This window comes from Trichoderma ghanense (assembly GCF_004382785.1).
Source record: "Trichoderma ghanense strain CCMA-1212 chromosome Unknown scaffold_5, whole genome shotgun sequence".
Taxonomy (NCBI): domain Eukaryota; kingdom Fungi; phylum Ascomycota; class Sordariomycetes; order Hypocreales; family Hypocreaceae; genus Trichoderma; species Trichoderma ghanense.
In genome coordinates this window covers 1,812,309-1,834,453 of record NW_027395668.1, presented here as the reverse complement: position 1 = coordinate 1,834,453, position 22,145 = coordinate 1,812,309, and the positions used below count along the sequence as shown (strand labels likewise).

The window sequence follows — 22,145 nt, the reverse complement described above, 5'->3', positions numbered from 1 at the left end:
ATAGCGGCATAGTTTACGACCCCATGTAATACATACGCTTAACGTGCCAAGTTAGAGGGCATCCAGCCTGGAAGCGAGATATATGTGTACGAGGCACAGTAGCCTCGCAATAGATCTTTAATCCCTGGCCTTGTATATTACCACAACATATACACAAGAAGGAAGCCGCGGAGAGTTCAGCTTATTGTAGCTAAGTATAACGGGCTCTATCCAAACGTATAATAGAACTATATCATGGGAGGAGAATAACATCTCAGTCAGTCTTAATAATAGGGGAAGACTAATGACAGCCCTTGATAGCAGCCTTGGGATAAGGGGCGCGCGAAACGCTTGCATACGTAACAGCCAGATTCAAATCGAAATAGTCAGTATCTCTGGTAGCATTTGGTGACGCACGTACGAAGTGCTGATAATATCCATACATAAGATACCTAGGGTACGTAGGCTAGTCCCGGCGCTCGTAAACGCATCCAAAGCTCCTGGCAAGCCTGGTTGCTCCCTGGTGAGGCAGTTAGTTCACGACATCACTTTATTAGAAGAAAAGCTGAAGCATTTTCTTGTCAATGTACATTGAAAGATTAATATTCAAAACGCCTGTGTGTATATGTAAGGTAAGTTGTGAATGGACACAGGGCTCGCCGTCGAACTTGAATCGCCTCTATGGGAGTCGGCAACTAGGCTTGCACTTGAACTGCCCCGATGTGTTGATGAGCAAGTCGTGATAAAGAGGCACCACCAGTCTCTTGCGGCATGATCAATACACCTTGAATACACTAAAGGCAATGTTGCTTGCTAAACCCAATCCTCCCACCGAAATGGACAAGAGCTCCTGATTCGAATGGTAAGAGCGTCATCTGAGGGGTTTCAAAAAGCGGTGTTCTGCCTTCTGCTGTACCTGGAAGTCAGTTTCAGTTCGATGAAAATCCTGGCGTCATCGATGTTCAGTCCAAATCGCCCTGAAAACTCCCATTGGGCTTCGTGAATGAGCCATGACATTCATTGCGATGAACCCCTTGAGCATTAGGTCGGCACCTGGTAGGTGTAAAACCTCTGCTTGCCGTGGACGTTCAGATTTGGATAGACTACCCGTGCTCTTCAGTCTCTTCCTTGGCATCCCATCAACTACCGAACCCGTTTTCTTCAAGTACATATTCTTCCATAATGTTACATCATATGCCATTCCTAGAGGCGCAATCGTTGTCGCGTGTAAATTGATCACCTTTCCAATTCATATGGACCCGGGAAATCCCGAGCTGGCAGAGGTTCGTGATATGCCAGACAGCGGCGCTTTCGATAAAGCTGGTAGGGGTGCCTCCGGGTTCAATCACACGGCCACGCCCGCGATGGAAAACGCGGATCCAAATGTCGCGATACTGGTTGTTGTCAATGGGACCTTGAATGCACTCCAGTCTGCCACCAAGGAGCCCAAGCTGAAGCGGTTCGTGCTCGGATCCTCGTCCGGTGCCTGCACAGTTCCAAAGCCAGGCAAGGTCTTACACAATCGACTCGAATACATGGAAACAAGAGGCCGTAGCAGCCGCATGGCTTCCTCCGCCATATGAAGGGTTTAATCGCCTGTTGGACGTTTATTATTCTAGCTAGACCTAGAGAGAGAAAAAAGCGTGGAAGTGGGTTCGCCAAAACAAGCCAAATTGCATGTTCAACACTGTCCTCCCCGCTTGCGAGATCAGCCGCCACAATACTTCAAGATTGCGGACGACGCCCATCGTTCATGTTGCTACGCTCTTGTACAATGAGATGTGAGCAAAGAGAGAATCTTCACATTTGGATATCTATAGAATTGGAATGGCATCTTGGCCATTCTCACAAAGCTTCACCCAGACAGATAATTCATCAACGACATCCCGAATCTGCAGCGCGATCTAAGCGTTGTAACTAATGGACGGGCTGAGGACCTGCTCAAGCGGTTTGTGGGGCACGGCTGGACTACCCTCGAGGAAATTGTCAAGAGCCCTGTGGCAGAATATATGTATGTATTAGTTCTTTTGGCAACAAGGGACAGCCTTCTGGTATTATGCACATAACTACTATATAGCATGTTTTAGATGAATCGCCAAGTTAGAGAACTTGTTAAGAAAATTGCATTGTTCAGTGTCTTTCTTTGCTCACTTGTTCTCACGGCAAGTGATATCCTTTAAATTAAATACTAGAATGAGATGCGTTATCCAGTGCGAACAAATTTCCATTTTGCTCTGGCTGCCGCTGAGCGTTTCTTGCCACTGGGACCGTCTTTCCGTACAAATTCAGGGGTGACGGACGTGGTTACTCTGTGGCACTCGAAGAAATTGAGAGCACAAATTACTGCCATCTCGACATGCATCTCGCATCGCAGAGTGATGCGCTGACCAAGTGGAACAGCGACGCCTCGACAACATCCATAAGGACAGCCCGTGTTTAACCGGCATTTACCTAAGCAGTCGGTACGGAGTAACCCAGAGAGAACTCATCGACTTTGTCATAGAATTCCTTTTTGAACGGTGCTGCGAAATAATGGTCATCGAAGACGCGGCAAGATAGCAGCTGGATCTGTCATGTCGTAGATGAAAGACTCCATTTACGATATCCACACGGATTTTGCCAGTGTCCCATTGGTTGCTGGATCCACATTCTTCCTCTCACGCCATTTGCAACGAGAATGAGCATTCAAGCGGATTCATGGTTTTTTTATATCATAGATAGCTAGGAGCAGAGTTTTCCATCTTGGGGGTTGTACCGATTGTACCCATGAAATTCCCTGCAAGTGAGGCACATGGCGAACTTGCCTACCGCTATGGCTCCATAAACGTGGGCGTGGTCACATAAATACTAGATCACGCCCCCTCCTACTGGGTTTGAAGGGGAATCCACGCGCAGAGGACGACAAGAGCCTGATATCCGTTACACGACGAATCTAGCATCATGGCTGATATCGAAGCAGACATATCCAAAGATGGCTCGGAAGAGCGCGTTACTCCCTTGCCAACTCAGAAGCGGCAGTGGTACCGCAGTACATTGTTCAATGCCTTTGTAATTGGAGGCGTTGGGTTCTTGGCTCCAGGTCTTTGGAACGCCATGAACTCCCTAGGTATTGTTCCATCGGGCTCGTGCATCCTCTAGACAGTACATCCCTAACGCGTCACAACGACAGGTGCCGGTGGAGCTGAGTCGCCATATCTCGTCAACGCTGCCAACGCACTCGTCTTTGGCCTTATGGGCTTCTTCTGTCTCTTCGGCGGCCCAATTGCCAACAGAATCGGTCTGTCCTACACCCTCCTGCTCGGCGCCATTGGCTACCCAGTTTATGCCGCGGGCCTCTACACCAACAATCGATTTGGCAATGAATGGTTTGTACTGGTCGGTGCCGTCGCCTGTGGTATATCAGCGGGTCTTTTCTGGGCGAGTGAGGGAGCCATCGCTCTGGGTTACCCAGAGCCTACTAAGCGCGCCAAGTACCTGAACATTTGGGTGTGGTTTCGTACCCTTGGTCCGATTGTCGGTGGTGCTATTGTCCTGGGGTTGAACGTGAAGACATCACGCAAAGGGAGCGTTGGTTATGTGACCTACCTCATCTTCATTGTCTTGCAGTGTCTGGCGGCCCCATTGGCATTGGCTTTGTCACCACCACACAAGGTTCAGCGAAGTGACGGATCTAAGGTCATCGTTAAAGGAGAGGCATCATTCCTTGCTGAGTTCAAGGCTCTCTACCAGACCTCCCGGAAACGCAATGTTCTGCTTCTTCTTCCCGTCTTCTGGGCTGCCTACTTCAACCAGTATAGCGGCAACTTTCAAGCTTACTACTTCAGCATTCGGGGGCGTGCTCTGATCGGCTTTGTTAGCAACTTCGCCACACTTTTCTCCTCGCAGATTCTCAGTCAATGGCTCGACTGGACTCGCTTCTCTGTTGGAAAACGACTTGAATACGGATACTATTACGTTGTTGCGGTCCATGTTCTTTCCTGGGTTTATGGTTGGGTAGTCTCGGAACAATTCACGGCGAACCCCCCAACGTTAGACTGGAGCACGCCTGGCTTTGTCAAGGGCTTTTTCGTACTTTTTCTCTGGAGTTTTTCACAGCAGGCGGCCCAGAGCTGGCTATACTATCTTGTCGCTACAATGACAGATAACATGTCAGAGCTGACACGTCTAACGGGCATTTTAAGGGGCCAAGAAAGCTTCGCACAAGCGGTGTCTTACGGACTAAACACCAGGGACTGGTATGGAGGACGAGTGCCGCTCGCTGTTAATACAGTTCTTCTTGGTGAGTTCTTTCCTCGCCGATTTATTGTTATGCGCCATGGAGGAAGTCTAACCTTTGGTCTCGATCAGGACTGGCTGTTGCTCCTACCTACCTCGTCGTCCGTAACAATCGCCATATCGACGAGGTAAAATCAGAGCCGGCTGAAGGAGATTCGGAAGGACGCGGTGAACAGGTTCAAATAGAGAAGCACTAGGCAGAGATAATACATATTTCGACGTTAACAGAAAGTAACGCACGTCATAAAGGCTGCCTTAGTTCACCACCACTCTACAATCGCTGCCAGTCTATAACTCGCGGCGCTAAAGAATATGAAAGTCATTCACGTATGTTGAGAGAAATGTAAGTAGAATCAAGATAGAGATTGCAGGCCTTGATTAGATGCATCTTTGCCAATCGTAATATTTCCTATATATTCTATAAGTTAGGTAGTAAGGGAATTAATAAAGAAGAGAAGCTCGAGAAAAGTCTGCTGGAATTGGCAAAGCGTTAGGGAAGACTATGGTTCTAACTTACACTTCCGAAACAACTGCATTGCTAGGGTAGGGCTGACCATTCAGAGGCTTTGTTAAGGGTTCGGCTTCGATATAATCACGAGGTTACGAACTTACCAGTTAATACTTGTAGAGCAATCTGGTATACTTCGATGTAGCACTCTGATATCTCAAATGGCGCCCAATTTCTCAGATCTCATTAGCATATAGGGAACCAATACCACCCTCTTCAAGCGTAGGTGATGGTTAGTTTCACAACTCTATCGAAATGTTGGTTCCGTTCTCTCGTTCATTTGTCCGCATGAAGTGATCCCGCCGGACACGGACACACGCAGGCAAGCAGACACATGACGACACGAGCGGGAAAGGGGACCCGATTCAAGAGCGTTCTAAGGGAGAAAATCTTAGTCGGTCGATATCCAGCTGTGAACCTCGTGCGTCCCATCTAGTTCTCTATGCCCTGCAAAAGACGCCGCTGTGCACCCGCTCGTTCATGCCATGAGATGAAGGACCACAAAACGTCATCAAACGAGTTGAATTTTCTTCCTTGTCTTAACGAAGGAGAGAGACAGAGATAGAAACATTTGTGCTTTGGCACTGCCAGTTAAAGGAGGTATGCATATCGGACAATCGTGACGAGAGCGTCTATAGACCCTAACCTCCAAAGGGAAGCTGTCAATAGCATCATGTACCCCATAAAAAGCCGATCTCATGCCGCTGCAGCCGCATCAGCGTAATGCCGTCTGATTAATGCCCGATAGGAACCCCTTAAGCTATCCAAGATAAGGAGGGACACTGTCTTTCAAAAAAAAAAAAAAAAAAAAAAAAAAAAAGCAGCGGCAGCGCGAAATAAATAGTGACTATTATCGCCCGTTTACTCTATGGCTCCACGGACTGACATTGACAAGTTCAGCAGACTCGACAACAAGCTACAATAGCAAAGCAAGCCAAATGGGGATCAAACAAAGCCATTCACTTCTCATATCCTCTGTGGTAGCAGCAACCGCCGCAGGCCAGCTCTTTGTCCCTTTTTATGGGACCAGCGCCAATGGCTTCAGTCAGCCTCCCAAGGGATGGAATTCGTATGGTATGCAATCCAAGGCCGGCACTTCATTTACGCTGAATCAGGCCAATGTTCAAAGCCAATGCGATCTCCTAAATGCCACGGCGGGATACACGCTGTGCAGTCTTGATTCGGGATGGTCAGCGGATGGAGGAGACCAATTTGGTCGCCTTGTGCCGAACACTTCTCTTTTCCCAAACCTGACAGCCTTAGCAAGTAGCTTGCACTCTCAGGGCAAGCTTCTTGGGATCTACGCACTTCCAGGGGCGCTGTCCGCGGACGCTGGCGTTACTGTTGAAGGAACCAACATTAAACTGGGAACCTTGTTCGACACGAGCCAGCCGAGCTACAACCTGAGGCAGACTTTTGATTTCAGCAAAGACGGTGTCCAACAATGGCATAATTCCGTTGTTAACAACTGGGCCGCAATGTAAGAGTCTTGTGCCTCGCGCTCGAATAGCGCTAACATATTACCACGACAGCGGGGTGGACTACATCAAGCTGGATTACATGACTCCGGGTAGCCCAGACGCTGGCGAAGATCTGCCCGCCAATAACTCTATGGCCGCCGTGGCATATCACAAGGCGATTCAGCAAGCTAGCCGACCGATGCGTTTGGATCTGTCGTGGAAGCTCGACCGGAACTCAGCGGCTGATTTCTTCCTGTGGCGTGGCAACGCCGATGGCTTGCGCCTGGACCAAGACATCAACAATGCCGGCCAGAGCACGTTCCTGGGATTCAACACAGTGCAGCGAGCCATAGAACAGTATCGAAGCTTCATTAACCAGCAAGAAGAAGATCCAGCACGCCAGGGCAACCCAATAATGATCCGCCCAGACATGGATAACATGTACACTGGCAACGCACAGTCACTCACAGGCCTCTCAGACGTGCAAAGATACACGGTTGCAATTCATTGGATCGGAGCAGGTGCAAATCAAATCATCGGCTCAGATTTGTCACAACTTGACACACTTGGGCGAGAGCTCCTTTACGATTCCGAGTTTCTCTCTGTTGCTGAGTTCACAGCGCAGTATCCGATGCAACCAAAGAACCCTTTCGGAACGGCAAATCCAGGATCACAGGCATCCGAGCAGCTTCAGGCATGGATCGCTGGGCCGAACACGGATAAGAAAAATGCTGTGGTCATTCTCGCGAACTACGGCCCTGATTTAGGACAGGGTGGATTTGGTGGAAACCTGCAGGGAGTTCAGCTGGTGAATATCTCATTGTCACTGCTTGGGATAGCGGAGGATCAACCTCACGGGGCACAAGGTTGGAGTGTTCGTAGGGTACTCGGAGGTGGCGGCTCTGGCGGCGGAGATCACAGTGACCTTGGGATCGCGAGGTCTTCCATTGCCTCGTTCTTGGGCCCTGGTGAAAGCGTGCTCTATTATCTGACAGCTTCCAGCTAAAAGGGGGTAAAACAGAACATCAGTCCACCCCACCAAGCATCTATGTAGTTCTGTTGATATTCAGAGAAACACAGTTTCGCCGGTCAATATAACTTTTGTTTTACCATCTTCGAGCATTATTTCATGAGTAGACTGCTGCAGTCCTTTGCCTAATCGAGGCACGATGGGCTCTTCACAACAAGACCATGGACTCGGAGCTTCAATAGGTCTCTCAGAACTGTATCGTCTAGACAGGTCAAGTAAAGGCGTCTCGTCTTCATATAGAGGATGACTTTGACAATCCAGATCAAGAGATGGCCAGTGCATAAGGCCGTACGGAGCCCGTCGAATCTCATCTGATTGTCTTCTATGGCAACCACGGGTTAGTCTAATACCTCGTGCGACAGGAGGTGATAAGTAGAATGGGGAACGCAACGGGCCCTACAGTTCGTTAATTGTCCTGCGATACTTTTGGAGAAAGAGAATTGATGCTGTCAACAAGCCCTGTGTGCAACGTGCCGGGTTCCCCAGCGTGAAAATTATAAAAGCCCATTATTGCCCATTACTTCCGCCGCCGGAGATTTCTTTTTCTTTGGAATGGTGGCGAACCAAGCGGTCCACACGGCCATCGGGAGACACTCGGATCGTACTACAGAGGGGAACATAAAGCAATGTGCGAAAAGGGGAGGGATATGCCGTATCACAGGTGCACGGTACGGATATTGAAAAGACGGACGATAAAGCATGAGGCTCCCGTGCGCCAAGGCATCATTATTCCCACTGCAAGATGTTACGCATCATGGTAGTACTACTTCTGTACAGCAAAAAGAGAAGCAGCTGGAAATCCAGCAGCTTGGGACCCGATGTTTGAGTGCTATGCTCTATGAGGGGGGGAAATGTATTGTAACACACGCAGAAACACACAGCTGCTATTATTCTCATGTTTGCACCGCCTTGTTCTCCTTCTCGAAATATAGGCGTGCCACGTCCAAGGCCTGTTCAATGCTGAACGCGATTCTCGTGCATTCGCAATCGCGCGTCCACGTGTTATGGAAGTTGAGGTTCTTGCCCAGCTTGCTGTCCATGAGGACATGGGGGACTCCGATAAGTGTCGACAAGATATGACCGTGGAGACGGTCGGTAATGACGAAGCGGGCAGAGCCCAGCAGTTCAAAGCCGGCAATGGCCTTGGCCCAAGCGCGTTGATTCTTGCCATTCTCTCTCTTGGGCGCGGCAGGTGAGCCGTTTGCCTCGTCGCCAGAGGCCTTTGGCGGATCGATATCCGGTGTTTGTGTAAATTTCCAGTCGACTTTCTGATACGTCACTTTGCCGACGCCTTCTCCAAGGTCAAGTTCACCTTCGCCAAACTCAATGTTGGATGAGTCGCCGTCGGAGATTTCCATGTCTTTCCGGGCGAGAATAAGGATATCGTGACTATGAGCATAGAGGGTGAAGGTCAGAACAAGCGCCGAGATGACAGGGGGTTGGCCAGAGGCGAGAATACGTACGTTTTCTTCCCATTGACTCTAAAGTCGGATCGATTGCCCCACATGAATGCAATATCCGGCACGAGATGGCTGTCGATGCCCTCCTTGTTGCCAAAGGTCTTGTCGAGCCAATCGTAGCTGGGCTTGTCACGCGCAGCAAGCTGCAGGTCTTTGTGCTTCCCAAACGCTTCTTCGGTCGCCTTGATACGCTCCGGGTTCGTCATGTACACGCTCTGGGGGAACGCTCGGATGGAGACGTTGGTGAAGCTCTCGATCATCTTCATGCGGGAAGGCTGGTCCTCCCAGTAATAGTCGTTGAAGTTGCCGCCGCCGGCCATGATGATGGCCGAATTGGGCCGGTGGTCTTCGAGAACCTTGCGGAAGCGTTTGATGTCGCAGTCTCTGTCCATGAACCTGCGTTAAGAAGAAGGATTTGTCAACATCAAGAATCGCCGGGACGGGCTCCATATAATGTCCGTTCGCCTTACCGACATGCTTCCATCATCTCAATACCGAGCATGCTCATGAGAATCTGCTGGGCGGACCAAATGGCGGCGTCGCCCTTGTTTTCGGTCTCTAGGTAACCCCAGATGTTGGCATACCGAACACCTCTCAGGCTCTTGGAGTAGGCTTGAATGAGCTTTTGTTGGAGGTCATTGACAATGTCCTCGCAACCGACCGAAGGGGGTACCGTGAGATCATAGGAAATGTTTGTCCTGCTCTCCGCCAAAGCCGGCGCGGAACACTCTTTCGCCGGCCATATTGAGGGGGAGCTGGGAAGATGTGATCTCAGGTCGGCGCTCTGTGCGAGTATCACCAAGAGCAACGATATCAGAAGGGTCGCCCCGGCGATGATGGTGGCCCTGCCAAACCGATTCGCAAGCAGCATGGCGAGAAACGTGAGACCGCAGCTGTGCTCTTGAATGCTGACCGTTGCACAGGCGTCACGGGTTGGTTGTCATAAGACAAGAATTCCCTGAGGTCAAATCACAGTGGGACGTGTTAAGGAGCGTCGTGGATACGGAGTAGCGTGTGCCTCGCTCCCACCAGTGGCAATGCTATTACAGAGCGTCGAGACGCGCAAAGCTAAACAAGTATCTAGTACTTTAGGTATTCCGCGAGTAATTCCTAACCCATGTCATGGTGCTCAAGGCTGCCCCTGATTGCTTCAAAGCCGGTTTGCAACTCTAGCGTCAGCTACCAGGATCGGCCAGTTGTCGTCTCCACCACGCCGGCCAGCTAATCTGCTTCAGGACAGCGCTGCTGGTGTCAAAGCTGGGCATCAGAGCGGCTCAGAGAGTCGGCCTCATAAAATAGGAGTTGAGACAGCAGTAGAGGTACTTGTTATACATATGTACATGGCGGTAAATACCGATCATCCTTGGCTACGCACCTACGTGGGAAAGTGGCGGCCGGGGCAGACTGGGGGTCATGTATCAGACGTGACTTCCAGACTTTAAGCTATGGTCCGGGGGCAGTTAACTCGTGCCAATCTTGACCTTTCCATGAACTCTTTTTCCCTTTCTCCCCATGTGCCATAGTGGAAGGGCATGATGTTCTTGTTTCTTCTATTGTCTTTATGATTGTATTATCTTGAATACTATGGTCAAGATGGTTTTTACCGCCTACTACCGGCGATTACGCTCATTCTATCTCTTTTTCATTCTCCTTGCTATCGCGTTACTTCTTCTTAGCAGCCGTGAAAGCACCCGATCTTTGATTCTCGGCAAAGACCCGATATGGCAGAACCTTTTCACCACAGATGACGACCTGCTATGGTGGAATGATCGTTTCCCATGTGAGAAACATGAACCGATACGCATCGCCATCGTCGAGTCCGCCGGCGTCCATGATGAGGTGACGGCAGCACTGGTCTATGCATTTGGCGGGCACCCAAACGCAGAGTTGCGGCTCTATTTTGCTCGCCAGCGCTACCAGTCTGATGTTATCGTCAACAACCTCGAGCTGCAGACGCCTATACTCTCGGTCAACAGCTCCAACTACTTCAAGAGGGACGTGGCAAACCTGCCGCCTCCTCACTTTGTTGTTTCTACTACTTGCGAACTGGACCTTGAGAAACCAGAGTCGGTTGTTGCGCCTTTACGCCACCTCTTGTATAACGAGACCACGCACTTGTTCTGCCTTGTACATCACGCCGATTACTGGAACGAGGGCAAACATGTCGACGTTGTCCGAGAATGGGTCGACCGAGAGCGTGTCGATTTTATCGGTCTCAGCCAGCACACGGTCGATTATCTGCTGCAGAAGTCCGTGACTCAGTGGCAAAACTTGCAGGCAAGTGTCACGGCGCGAACGTTTCCCCCAGTTTTCCCGGTCAACCAGACACACAACGAAACTATCCGTGAAGTCTCGCTTGCCATGCAAGGTGACTATGCTCCCGAGCGCCGAGACTACAAACGCATATTTGGGAGCCTGGACAACGTCGTCAAGAAGATCAACGGAAGTGCTGCGACAACGGGCGATCAGACTGACGAAACGGTCAAATTGCACTTGATCGGACACGGTCCACACGTTGAAGTACCCGAGAACATTCGCGGCAACGTTGCCTTTGACGAAGATCTCTCATATCCCGACTTTTACAGGCTTCTGTCGCAGTCATACGCAGTGATTCCTGCATTTGCCTCCGAAACCTATCTCGACCGCAAGGCTTCATCCACAGTTCCCGCTTCGCTTATTGCGGGAGTTCCTTTGGTGGCAAACGAGAAGCTTCTCGCGTCCTACTCATATCTGCCGCGCGAGGCAGTCTGGCTGTCAGAGCCGGATGAAAGGGAAATGGAGACGGTCGAGAGGGTGGTGGGCGACAGGAAAACGTTCATGGAGAAGAAGAAAAAGGTCAGGGAGGCAGCCGAAAACATAATGAAGCAAAATCGGATGAATGTGAGAAAGTGGATGAACGAGGATTTCACAAGGCGCGGTCTCGTGCCCGAAGACGCCGTCTCGACATGACGACGCCCTCCAGGCGACCTTGACGGGAATCATAATAATACTTTCCATTCGTTTTGGATTTTGGGGTGGGGTTTTCAATCATCTATGGATCATGTAGCATGTTTAGTGTTTTCTTCTTTCTTGTCATGTGCATTAGACTTATGGGAGAGGGATCCTCCGGCTGTTATATTCTTCGTGGATCTTCATCATCAGCCGACGTTTCCTTTCTCGCCGCCACTTCATGAGAGCAGCGGCAATTCTCGGCTCGAGCCTCTTTTCTTGTTCACTTCGTCTTCCATACGCTCTTATTCCATTGCGGAAACTGATCCTCAAGTTTGTTGCAAGGATATACACATACTGGCAATAGGCAGCAAGATCAACCCTCTGTACCCGGTACTTTGTTTACAGAGCAGTAACAGAGGTACATACCGGAGTTGGCGGCATTTTTCTTCAGAGTTGTCAACTTGGAAGTCTTGGCAACTATTCCATCTCGACGGCTCTTCAACAACCACGGCTTGTGAGTGGCCGGATGATGTTCTTTAGCTCCCCGAGCTTATTATTAGGCGGAGCTGCCAAGGCGTTAGCGTAATGGAGGCGGCGTAATCAGGGACCATACTGGGTTTACGAGTCAATGAAGGAAGAGATTGACTGACGGTGCTTTTTGGAGGGCCGAAAGTCACCACCTGGTAGGGACTTTGATAGCAGATAAATAAGGTAGTAGTTCATCGGCCGCATTTGTATCATTCGTGGGGCGTTTTTCGACCTTGCAATGCTTTGTTGCCTATCTGGGTAGTATACGGAGTACCTAGTCTTATGCAAGAAGTGTGTGTACCCATGTACGTACATACTTGTATTGTGAACACAATGCCCTGCAGGGAATAGGGGCGGGACGCGTCAGTGGTCGCTGAAACGGACGGGTCGCGGAAGAAAATTGGCGCCGATTGCTTCAGAGAACTAGTGCCATTGGATACTCGACGCATGGAGCATTCGGATCGTTCCAAAAAGTTCCAGTTGCCTTATCTTTCTGGTAGCCGCTCGACTGATACTACTGGCATTACTAGTGTTCCCAATAGTCCAAAGAGTTTGAGTCGACGTGCCCTACCAGAAAAATCACTATTACGCGAATTCTTGCTTGTAAGTGTCCTGGAGCTGTAAGCAGTACCTGCTGCGGTACGAAATGTCTTTGCGAGTTGCTTTCCACACGGAGGCCAGGGTTTTTCGTCAGATGCCTGTGGGCCATACAGCTTCTTGCAGGGCCTTGAGCACACGTCCGTCTAACCTTACAATAGCGTCCGTCCGGTACAGGAGGAATGGTGCGAGAGCCGCACGGAAATACCCAACAACGGACATCTCACCTACATGTACCAAGCGCGCTGGTAGCCCGCCCCTTTACTAGTGCCAGTGCTGAACGCTAGCAACCTGTGGCATTTCCATCACGCCTCAGAGCACGTTGGAGATTCTGCTTCTGTAACAAGAGTTTGGGGTTGTTGTTTGCTGTGTGTTGTTTCCGTCGCTGTGTTTACGGGAGTATTCCCGACGTTCCTTAGAATCCTATTTTCCCAGTCACTCGCTCAGCCTTTGTTTACGCATCACACTCCATCATGAGCGAAGTCCGGGAGTCCCAGCCGCCCTCCAGGCGCCGAGTCGCTTTGACTGTGCTGTTCCACTCGACATGCGCCATCCTCAGCACCATTCTCTCCAAGTCCGCCTTGAACGGCGTCGATGCGCCTGTAACACTACTGGCTTTTCAGACCTCGGTACAGGTCGTGCTCATCACAGCAATCGGCTACTTCACCAAATGGATCACCTTGTCAAGACCCGTTTCCGTACGTCGCGACCGCTTGGCTCTCTCGACGATTCGTGTCACAATGAATCGGCAACATTCCTTGGGTGTCACTGCCGCTTTTGTGTGATGGATTTGGATGCTAACCTCGTGTCGTACGTCTCCATAGGCATGGATTGCGCTTCTCCCGCTCACTGCCGCGCGACTTGTCGGCATCTTGGCAAAAACGTACTGCCTGGCTTCGGTCAATGCCTCCGTCTACCAGATCGCTCGGGGACTTCTCCTACCCTTCACTCTGATGTTGTCGCTGCTCGTCCTTCGACCACGCCCATACTACCCGCCGCTGTCGCTTGCCGGATGCGCCATGGTCATGGCCGGCTTTGGCGCCGGAATGGCCTCCGACTACAGCCAGATGCTCACTAGCGGCAAGGGCGTCTTGCTGGGAGTCATTTCGAGTTTCACTACGGCCGTCGAGTCTGTCGTCGTCAAGCGATTTCTCGGAAAGAGCACTGAAGGCATGTGGCAGATGGTCTGGATGTCCAACGTCATGGCTGTTGCGTTCTATGCGCCGCTGCTCCTCTTATCCGGCGAGATGGGGACCACCATGGCTCTCTTCAGCTCGACGGCAACAGCAGAGGTCTCGGCCAGTGCTCGCCAGTTCCTCGGCACCGCCGTGCTTACCGGCGTCGCCGGGTTCCTGCTCACAATTGCCACGTTTATGCAGATCGAAGTCACCAGCCCAACAACTCACATGATTGTCACTGCCGCACGGGGTGTTGCTCAGAGCGCCATCGCCGTTGTAGCTCTCCGAGAGCCAATCACCGCTAACCGTGCCGGCAGCATGGCTCTTATCTTGAGTGGGAGTGCCTTGTACGGGTGGGCGAAAGACCGTTTCGCACACAGCAAGAAAGGAAGCTATCTGCCCGTTGCTCAAGACGCCCAGCTGGAAACCTTGAACAAAGAGGGCCGGTAGATTCATGTCCATCTGCCATTTTATGCATATTATCTGAACATACCCTTGAACTAGAATTTGTAGGTTCTGCGTATACTGCATTTGCATTGGTCATAATAAGCGATTGACACTTCTACGCGTCCTATGCTTTGATAGACGGTCGCCAGCGCGGTGACGGGGTATACGGTCTGAACAAATAGGAATGGAAATGAAACGCAGCGTGTTACATGGTGATTTAATGATTTGAGAGATGTCCTTGTTGACTGTTCTTTCGCAGCCCAAATCTGTTTTATGTTCCACCCTGGTGTAGTGTTTCGGGGGGTATCCCTACTAAATATTCTTTCGTAAAGATTGTTCCATGATATTTAAACTCCAAGAGAAAGCTTGTTCCCGTTATTGGAGTGATAAGACAGTTGATCATTCTTCAAGGATACTCACGTCAGTGCGAGTTTGCCCATTTTTCACGGAATAGTTATTTGACGCCCATGATGCCATCGGCTGCTACTATGCTAACCTCGGACAATTCCTCCTTTTGGTGGGAGAATGGGAGACAAGTATTTCTTTTCACTAGGTAGATGCTAATGATTCTTCTTACACCCGCAATTGATCGATATTATCAAGACGTCACTTGAAGCCGTTGAATTAAAGCAATTGTGCGGATGAGCTGCGGAGGGTCACGACCGCGATACTAACATGGCGAATGAAATCCAACTGCTAAGCATCTCATGTATCGCTTGCATGAGTGCAAGCAGTCCAGCTCGAAGAAAGACAAGTCATAAAGCCGTGAAATCAGTGGCAGTAGATTATGCAGACAAGAGAAGAGGCAACAAGCCTGTATAACATGCAAACTTATAAACAGGGTAATTCCGAACACTGTGGTCTATTGGTAAGATAAGTCCAACAACAACTCCCGCTTCTCATTCACCTGGCTCAGCTTAAAGTACCTCTCGCAGTTGTAGCTACATATATGCTTAGTGAAGGCCACGAAAAGATCGGCTGGGATCTGGGATAGGATACTGCCAAGCTTACCTCCAACACGCGGTGCCAGTGGCCAATCTATTTGCTCCTCGGACGTATTCGCGAATATCTTCGTTCAACTTCTCGTCCGTCTTACTCCAAGGCAGTCTAGCCTCGGCAGCAACGCAAATCTCATAATGTTCTTGCAACAGGCCAAGTATCTTGTCTATGGCCTCTTCAATGGATAAGTTGTCGGTGTTCATGAAAAGCAAACAGAGGTTCTCCAGTTGAGAGACACGCTGCCGGCAGAGCGATTAGCATAATCAGCATATCAAGACTCCAACAACCCATCATGTAACATATAACTCACAAATTCTTTTTGTAGAGATAAGACCTCATTGAGCAGGATAGTCAGCTTGGTGCATTCCAGCACGATCTCTTCCATTGCCTCATGCCTCCTTATCCATTCTGGAAGCTCGAATTCCATGGCATATTCGTTCTGAGTGATGCTAGGTATGACCCCAACGTCGTCAGATCTCATCTGGAAGTGATCCCAAGGGTCAGGGAGGTGGTCCTCTTCGCGCACTCGCTGTTGGTTGGCTGCTCCATTCACGTAAAGGTGTAGCTCTCTTCTCAATCGCTCTGTGGAAACAGGTCCAAGGCCACTCCGAAGGTCTCTCAGAATTGGATAGAACATCTCCACGGTACCGCGGGAGCCTGAAGGGGGGGTATAGTTGGGGTTGGGACCAAGGCAATCATCAATGCATTTGTTCGTCTCAGCGCAACAGTGAAGCGTGCCTTGCCTGTCGTGGGTGAGTTCCCCGCCAGTATCAATTTCTGTCAAGTCACGTCAACGCTGATATTCTACAACTAGGTGGTTTTTTCAACATATATATACTCACCGTCATCCCAGAAGAATATCTGCATCACAGATTAGCTAGTCGTCTCGATACTTAACTGGATAGAGATGCATACCCAATAAAGGAACTGAGACAGTACCAACAACTTGTCCTTCTTGCAATGGGGGTAGTAAATACCCGCCAGAAGTGTATAGTTGCCTCGAGCCCGGTGTTTTGCCTTCTTCTCCTCTGCAACATGGACACTTGAAATCTAAGTTAGTAACTCCTGATGACAATGGTCAAGACGGGAGGGTAATTGGAGACGAACGTTTTCAACCATTCATCAATTTCCAAGTTGATCTCGTCAATGTCTGGCTGGAACTCGCTAGGCCATGCAGGCATAAGAGCTAGAATATCTGGCACAAGGACCTTCTTATTCAAAGCTCTTCTGATGACATCTTTGCGTTCATCAAAGACTTCGGCAGCAGCTTTATGAAGATGAGGAGTGCCAACGGTGCGCTTAAGTGCAATATCTCGTACGAAAACGACAATACCCCACAGTGAGTCCATAATTCAGGCTCTCACAGAATTTTCCTGATTCTCTGCGTGATGGACTCTTCGATACCGCTATCATTGACGGATATTCAGCATTGTTTAAATACACTCGCTCTACGGGTCGCTTTCCAATGCCTTGGGTCGAGATATTATCGTAAGCCAGGCTCATCATCGATACGCACGGATGTTACATGGCTCATCTGTTGCTGCCAGGACCCTCCGGTATGTACCTTCATTCAACGTTACGAAGCTTGGGTTCTTATGCAGCAGTTCATCCTAAATACCTATGTAACGATAACTAGCTGATATCTTACGATCCCTCAACTAGCAGGCTGGCCGGGCGATCCTGAGGAGGATTGCTGGACGAAGCTAAAGTAAACGTATGTCAAGGATACTGCGGGTCAGACAGAGCGTACGGATTACGCTGTGGAACTGCGAGTTGCATGGACCGTTGTGAAGTCGTACATGTATACAAGACAGGTAGCACAGAGCATACCAGTAGAGAGTAAAGAATAAAGCATACCCCGGCTTTAAAGAAGACTTGAAATCCAAACTTTCCCATAAATGATTCCTTTCGATAAACTAAAATGACTTGCAGCAGCAGAAACGTGAGGTGTATGATAGGGCGTCCTGTGAAAGTACCACCGCCAGCAAGGTAGCGTATCTGTAAGTAACCTACCTATTGTGGGTGGTTTCAATCACTGGAGTCAGAGGATACGCACATGTTGTCTCTCAAACATCTGGTGAGATGCTTATCACAGATTACATTGGCAGTGTTACGATCTCTTGATGAGTAACTGCTTCCTCGAGGTTATGAAAACGGGAGCGCTCATGCTCATCAGCAGTCGGCGTGGCTCGGGCCGTTGCTAAGTTAATTGTGAATCCCCGCGTCTTGACTAACTACGAACAGCAGCTGCATCTCTCCCAATACGCGGTCGGAACCACTCTCACCTCAGCACTATTAGCTAGCCGCTTCTTATCGAAATTCCTTGCTTTTGATGAACTCCGCACGGCTACGTCCACTGTAGTGTCTGTATGGTGAAATTGCGATACTGGATAGAGAGCAGTTGCACTCGACACTTGTGCCGTGAAAGCACGATATCCATTGTTCTGCAGGCAGCTGTACTCTCCTTGAGATCAGAGGCAGCTTCCCACCAAGACCAAGCATATTGGATTAAAATGGCATGCAACTGTTAAAGACGAGTCAACTACCTACCTAGTAACTACCATATCCACCTTTGTTACTACAACTACCTTACCTATCAGGGGCTACAAGTACTACTTCTAATCCTTCTTCGGCTCCAGAACCCCAATGTGCAGTACCTCCTCTGTAGTTACGTCGAACTTTAGAGGCAGCAACTGTCGCGTCTGATCGAAATGCACGCTTCCATATCTCAAATAGGCTGCAAAAGTACCCTCAACGTTATCCTTATCCTGGTGCTCTTCGGAGTCCCAGAGATCGGCCAAGAACGAATCCAAAGCTCCCGGGGGCCCATGGGAGAGCTTCATTGTGGACGTATTGGCAAGCGCGTCTTGGACAAACTCCTCGGCTGCATGCCACGTTTCGTCTTTGACGACGCCATCACCGGTGCGCTGTCTTGTGAGAAGCTCGAACTGGCGTGTTCCTGACCATCCTGTCACCTGTTGAAAGTAGAAAGTCTCTTGAAGGGCTGGAGCGAGAAACATATGCTTGGCGTAATATTCTGGGCCGTTGAACCCATCGGAAGGATCGACGATCTTCCGAAGCCGCTCAAACGCCATGAAGTGGGAGAGATAATCAGTAAAGCTCTCCATCATTACGCCGAGATCTGGGCAGTTCATCTTGTCGACTGGTGGACAGAGGAGAGGGAGATGCTTGAGTAACGGAGACCTGTGGAAACCATTGGAGTTGGTCTTCCCTCTCCAAAGCGCCAGATAAATGTCATGCCAGCGCTTGATAAACGGATTGTTGCGTTTCGCAGCGATGAAGCCGTTGAGCATGGTGTCTACCCCCGGCCGGATCTCGATCACGAATCCGCCCATCTCATAGGGTGAGTTGGGGTCTTCGATCTCTTTCCAGCAGATGTCATCTATGTGTCGGAACAAGAACGATCCGACATCCATCCAGACGCCTCCATATTTCCATAGCAATGGAAGGCGAATGAGGTCACCTTGGTGGGGACCAACGTGGACGCCGTCCATCGTGTTGTTGTTGAAGGCATCGGGGAAGAATGATGCCTCGACGAAGTGGTAAATGTTCGTTTCAGAATTGGGCACGCGGTCGAGGAGATGCACCGTCCATTCTGGACCAAGTCGGCGAACCCAATTGATAACGTTCCTTTGGACCCAGGGAGGCATTTGGCAGTAACCCGCATGCCAAAATGCCCAAACGTTTCTGTCCGACTTGATCGGATGTCGAGCTTGAAGCCATGATGCAACCTCCTCGTCTGAGCGAAGATCTAACTTTCCAGCAGGTATGGCCTTCAGACCAACAGGAATTTCGGCCTTATAGGTGCCTTCTGCCTCAGGCGTATCTTCAAGTTTGGATGGGGCCATTTCTGATCCTCTCCAAGGATTACACTCTAGTCGGACAAGATGAGAATGTGCAACGGTTATCGCAGTCGCAGGGCCATGGCAGATAACCAAGGATCAAGAAAAGACGAATCGGATGATGAGACACCCGTATTAAAAGAAGATGGCTTCGAAGAATGTTTTATACACAAGATGTGGAAATCTTGGAGGCAGACTTGCTCACATAGGTAGGCGACGACGGCACGCCAATGCATCTCAGTTCACAATGAGGGGTCCGTAAGACCAAGCATATGATGCAGTTACTCACAACCAAGTAAACATTTGATGCTGCATATGGAGACGTTCCCTTCAAAGTGAAGAAGGATTTATCAAAACACACCGACTTCTTACTTGGGCCGCAATTGACGACGTTTAAACAGGCTCATGGTTCATTGAGGGACGATGTGACGTTGCAGTGCGTTTGTACGGGAGAAACGATGTTGTTAAGAGTTTAAAACCCCTTGCACATCGCGTTAGCGCCTGCACTTGGGACTCGACATTCCATATTCCTTCAGACTTCTGCCTCGACAAACCATCATCTCACATACGTGGCTTTATGGGGTTAGCCGGAACCGAAGGTGAGATAGGCGTTACAACTGAAAGCAGACAGTCAAATGACTGTCCGTCAGTATTCCTTATCTCCTCTCTCCTCTTCCTATCACTAAAAACATCCCCAGTTTGACGGAGGAAACTGCACCCATTGCTTTGGAAAGCCAAGCGTTTGGCTCGGCTCCATGACTTATATGTACGCTTGCAGGACTTGATCTTCAAAACCAATTTCCTCTTGTCTAACAGCAGTTGTAGGTATTATCAAACTTGTTGTTCAGAATATGCTTTAACTCGAGAGAGGCTTACGATGCTGGTCTAGTGCGCGAAGAGGAGCACGCTTTTTCTTCTATCTCAGAACTCATAGCACATTGTCTCAAAAGCTTTTGCAATACCGAACGGCAAGACGGGATGGCAGTCTCAGGGCTGCTGGAAGATATGCAGTCGCTTCCCATGCTGGCATGGATATCGCCAGCTCTAACAGCCGTAGTTGTTGTACTTGTCGCTCTCTTGTCCGGGTATAACAGAACAGCAAAAGGCTTCAACGTTCCCACGCTTGGCGAAGACTCCACGGATTCCAATGCACTCAAGATGCGATATGTCCAAGAGGCCGATGTTCTTCTTCGAGAAGGATATGAAAAGGTAGTCAGTCTTCCCGACGACAATCCAAGTCCTCAGGCCTATTGGTCGCTAACCGGTATCACCTACAGTTCAAAAACACCATTTTCCAGGTTCTTACGCCGGATGGTCCAAGGCTCTTTCTCCCCAGGAAATATGCCAACGAGCTGAAACCATTCAAGCGGCACGAAGCAAGCGGAATGAAAGCTCTAGCCGACGTATGCTGCATACCTACTCTTCAATTTACCTATGCTTCAGTTTGCTCACATGTCTCAACTAACTCTAGCGCCATCTTGGCCACTATACGACAATCGATCATGAAAGCGACGTGATGCTTGGGGCTATCAAAATTGACTTGAACAGAAATCTCGGGCTCTTCGTTGGAGACGTTGACCGCGAAGTGAAGATCTGCTTCGAGCAACATTTTCCTCCCTGTGAAGGTATCCCCTCCTTCTGCTCGATCATAGGCTCCAGCGTCTCACATTCGCCACAGATTGGACTCCCGTCGACCTCCACGAAACGCTGCTTCGCGTTGTTGCTCAAGCTTCCGCGCGGATCTTTGTTGGCTATCCCATGTGCCGCAATGAGGAATGGCTTGACTGCAGCACCAAGTTCGCACTCGACGTCATGACTGGCGGAGAAAAGTTGAAGCTGTGGCATCCGTGGCTCCGTCCAATTGCCCAATATTGGATACCGGAGATGAGGCAGATACGGGGCGATCATCAGCGTGCGCTTGATCTGCTAATGCCGGAGCTCAAGAAGAGAGCTACAGAAGCTAAGACAAGGGACACGGGGCCACGGCAGGACATGATTGAATGGATGCAGCAACGGGCGCAGAAGATTGGCGACAAGTCGTTCGATTGCAGGGAACTGGCAAATCTCCAGATGTTAACAGCAACAGCAGCCATTCATACCACAAGATTAGCCATCATACATGCTCTCTACGACATTGCAGCCCACCCTGAATACATTGAGCCGTTGCGGGAAGAAATCAGAGAGGTGACCAATAATGGTTCTCTCCAAAAGCAGCACTTGACCCAGATGAAGAAGCTCGACAGCTTTATGAAGGAGTCGCAAAGACACAGCCCACCCTCAGTCGGTAAGTATTCCAACACTTGTGCGATAACCCTACCAGAAGAGTTACGCCAAAGCTAACAAAGGTTGAAGCTACATACCAACGAAAAGCCATGATCCCCATCAAACTCTCCAACGGGTTTCAAATCCCCGCTGGTACCGTGGTGCAGTGCAACACGAATATTCTTGACGAGACACCATCGGCATGGGGTGACGCTCATGCGTTTGACGGCTTCAGGTTCTATCATCTGCGGGAGAAACCAGAAGATGCCAACAAATTTCAGTTTGCGAGTCCTTCCTATGACAGCATGCAATTTGGTTTTGGTAACGACGCCTGCCCTGGCCGATTCTTTGCCAGCAATCAGATCAAGATCATCCTGTCATATATCCTCTCGCGTTACGACATCAAATTCGAGGACTCGGTCAAGGGGCGTCCCAAGAACTTCATGTTTGAAGTGAATGTCTTGGCCGATCCTACGGTTAAAGTGCTCTTCAGGAAGCTGGGTTAGATGAGGGAGCCTCATGGGTGATGTGGATTGAACTTTAGGATGGAATCTCTTTCTGTGCACGTTCTTTTCTTGTAGAAAGCGCACTGAATTGCGGATCATGGCTCCCCCGAGCTCCGCTCGCG

At 49.8% G+C, this 22,145-nt stretch overlaps 9 protein-coding genes across 9 annotated transcripts; 6 read left to right on the top strand and 3 right to left on the bottom strand.

Moving 5' to 3' along the window:
- Nucleotides 1-1,232: 1,232 nt before the first annotated feature.
- CCMA1212_005590 (uncharacterized protein) lies at nt 1,233-1,562 on the top strand (the record flags this gene model as incomplete). The annotated part of the gene is made up of 1 exon (XM_073702844.1): nt 1,233-1,562. One exon carries the CDS (start codon nt 1,233-1,235, stop codon nt 1,560-1,562), a length of 330 nt encoding a protein of 109 aa, XP_073559164.1.
- A 1,357-nt stretch (nt 1,563-2,919) lies between these two features.
- CCMA1212_005587 (uncharacterized protein) lies at nt 2,920-4,451 on the top strand (the record flags this gene model as incomplete). Its single annotated transcript, XM_073702843.1, has 3 exons — nt 2,920-3,085; nt 3,149-4,258; nt 4,327-4,451. The coding sequence occupies 3 exons, from the start codon at nt 2,920-2,922 to the stop codon at nt 4,449-4,451; spliced, it is 1,401 nt and encodes a 466-aa protein (XP_073559049.1).
- Nucleotides 4,452-5,600: 1,149 nt separating this feature from the next.
- CCMA1212_005586 (Alpha-galactosidase 3) lies at nt 5,601-7,228 on the top strand (the record flags this gene model as incomplete). The annotated part of the gene is made up of 2 exons (XM_073702842.1): nt 5,601-6,242; nt 6,295-7,228. Coding segments are annotated over 2 exons (1,575 nt in total), but the record flags the coding sequence as incomplete, so codon positions are not given.
- Nucleotides 7,229-8,145: 917 nt separating this feature from the next.
- On the bottom strand, nt 8,146-9,831 carry CCMA1212_005585 (Pyruvyl transferase 1; the record flags this gene model as incomplete). The annotated part of the gene is made up of 4 exons (XM_073702841.1): nt 8,146-8,641; nt 8,716-9,108; nt 9,183-9,612; nt 9,828-9,831. The coding sequence occupies 4 exons, from the start codon at nt 9,829-9,831 to the stop codon at nt 8,146-8,148; spliced, it is 1,323 nt and encodes a 440-aa protein (XP_073559051.1).
- A 474-nt stretch (nt 9,832-10,305) lies between these two features.
- CCMA1212_005584 (uncharacterized protein) lies at nt 10,306-11,661 on the top strand (the record flags this gene model as incomplete). The annotated part of the gene is made up of 1 exon (XM_073702840.1): nt 10,306-11,661. The coding sequence occupies one exon, from the start codon at nt 10,306-10,308 to the stop codon at nt 11,659-11,661; it is 1,356 nt and encodes a 451-aa protein (XP_073559050.1).
- Nucleotides 11,662-13,241: 1,580 nt separating this feature from the next.
- CCMA1212_005583 (uncharacterized protein) lies at nt 13,242-14,396 on the top strand (the record flags this gene model as incomplete). Its single annotated transcript, XM_073702839.1, has 2 exons — nt 13,242-13,466; nt 13,593-14,396. 2 exons carry the CDS (start codon nt 13,242-13,244, stop codon nt 14,394-14,396), a joined length of 1,029 nt encoding a protein of 342 aa, XP_073559053.1.
- An 859-nt stretch (nt 14,397-15,255) lies between these two features.
- CCMA1212_005582 (Presilphiperfolan-8-beta-ol synthase) lies at nt 15,256-16,741 on the bottom strand (the record flags this gene model as incomplete). The annotated part of the gene is made up of 6 exons (XM_073702838.1): nt 15,256-15,334; nt 15,405-15,631; nt 15,703-16,169; nt 16,235-16,253; nt 16,308-16,434; nt 16,500-16,741. The coding sequence occupies 6 exons, from the start codon at nt 16,739-16,741 to the stop codon at nt 15,256-15,258; spliced, it is 1,161 nt and encodes a 386-aa protein (XP_073559052.1).
- Nucleotides 16,742-18,010: 1,269 nt separating this feature from the next.
- On the bottom strand, nt 18,011-19,261 carry CCMA1212_005581 (uncharacterized protein; the record flags this gene model as incomplete). Its single annotated transcript, XM_073702837.1, has 1 exon — nt 18,011-19,261. The coding sequence occupies one exon, from the start codon at nt 19,259-19,261 to the stop codon at nt 18,011-18,013; it is 1,251 nt and encodes a 416-aa protein (XP_073559055.1).
- A 972-nt stretch (nt 19,262-20,233) lies between these two features.
- Nucleotides 20,234-22,023, top strand: CCMA1212_005580 (Cytochrome P450 monooxygenase paxP; the record flags this gene model as incomplete). The annotated part of the gene is made up of 5 exons (XM_073702836.1): nt 20,234-20,467; nt 20,554-20,658; nt 20,727-20,880; nt 20,934-21,539; nt 21,608-22,023. 5 exons carry the CDS (start codon nt 20,234-20,236, stop codon nt 22,021-22,023), a joined length of 1,515 nt encoding a protein of 504 aa, XP_073559054.1.
- Between the last annotated feature and the right edge of the window lie 122 nt (nt 22,024-22,145).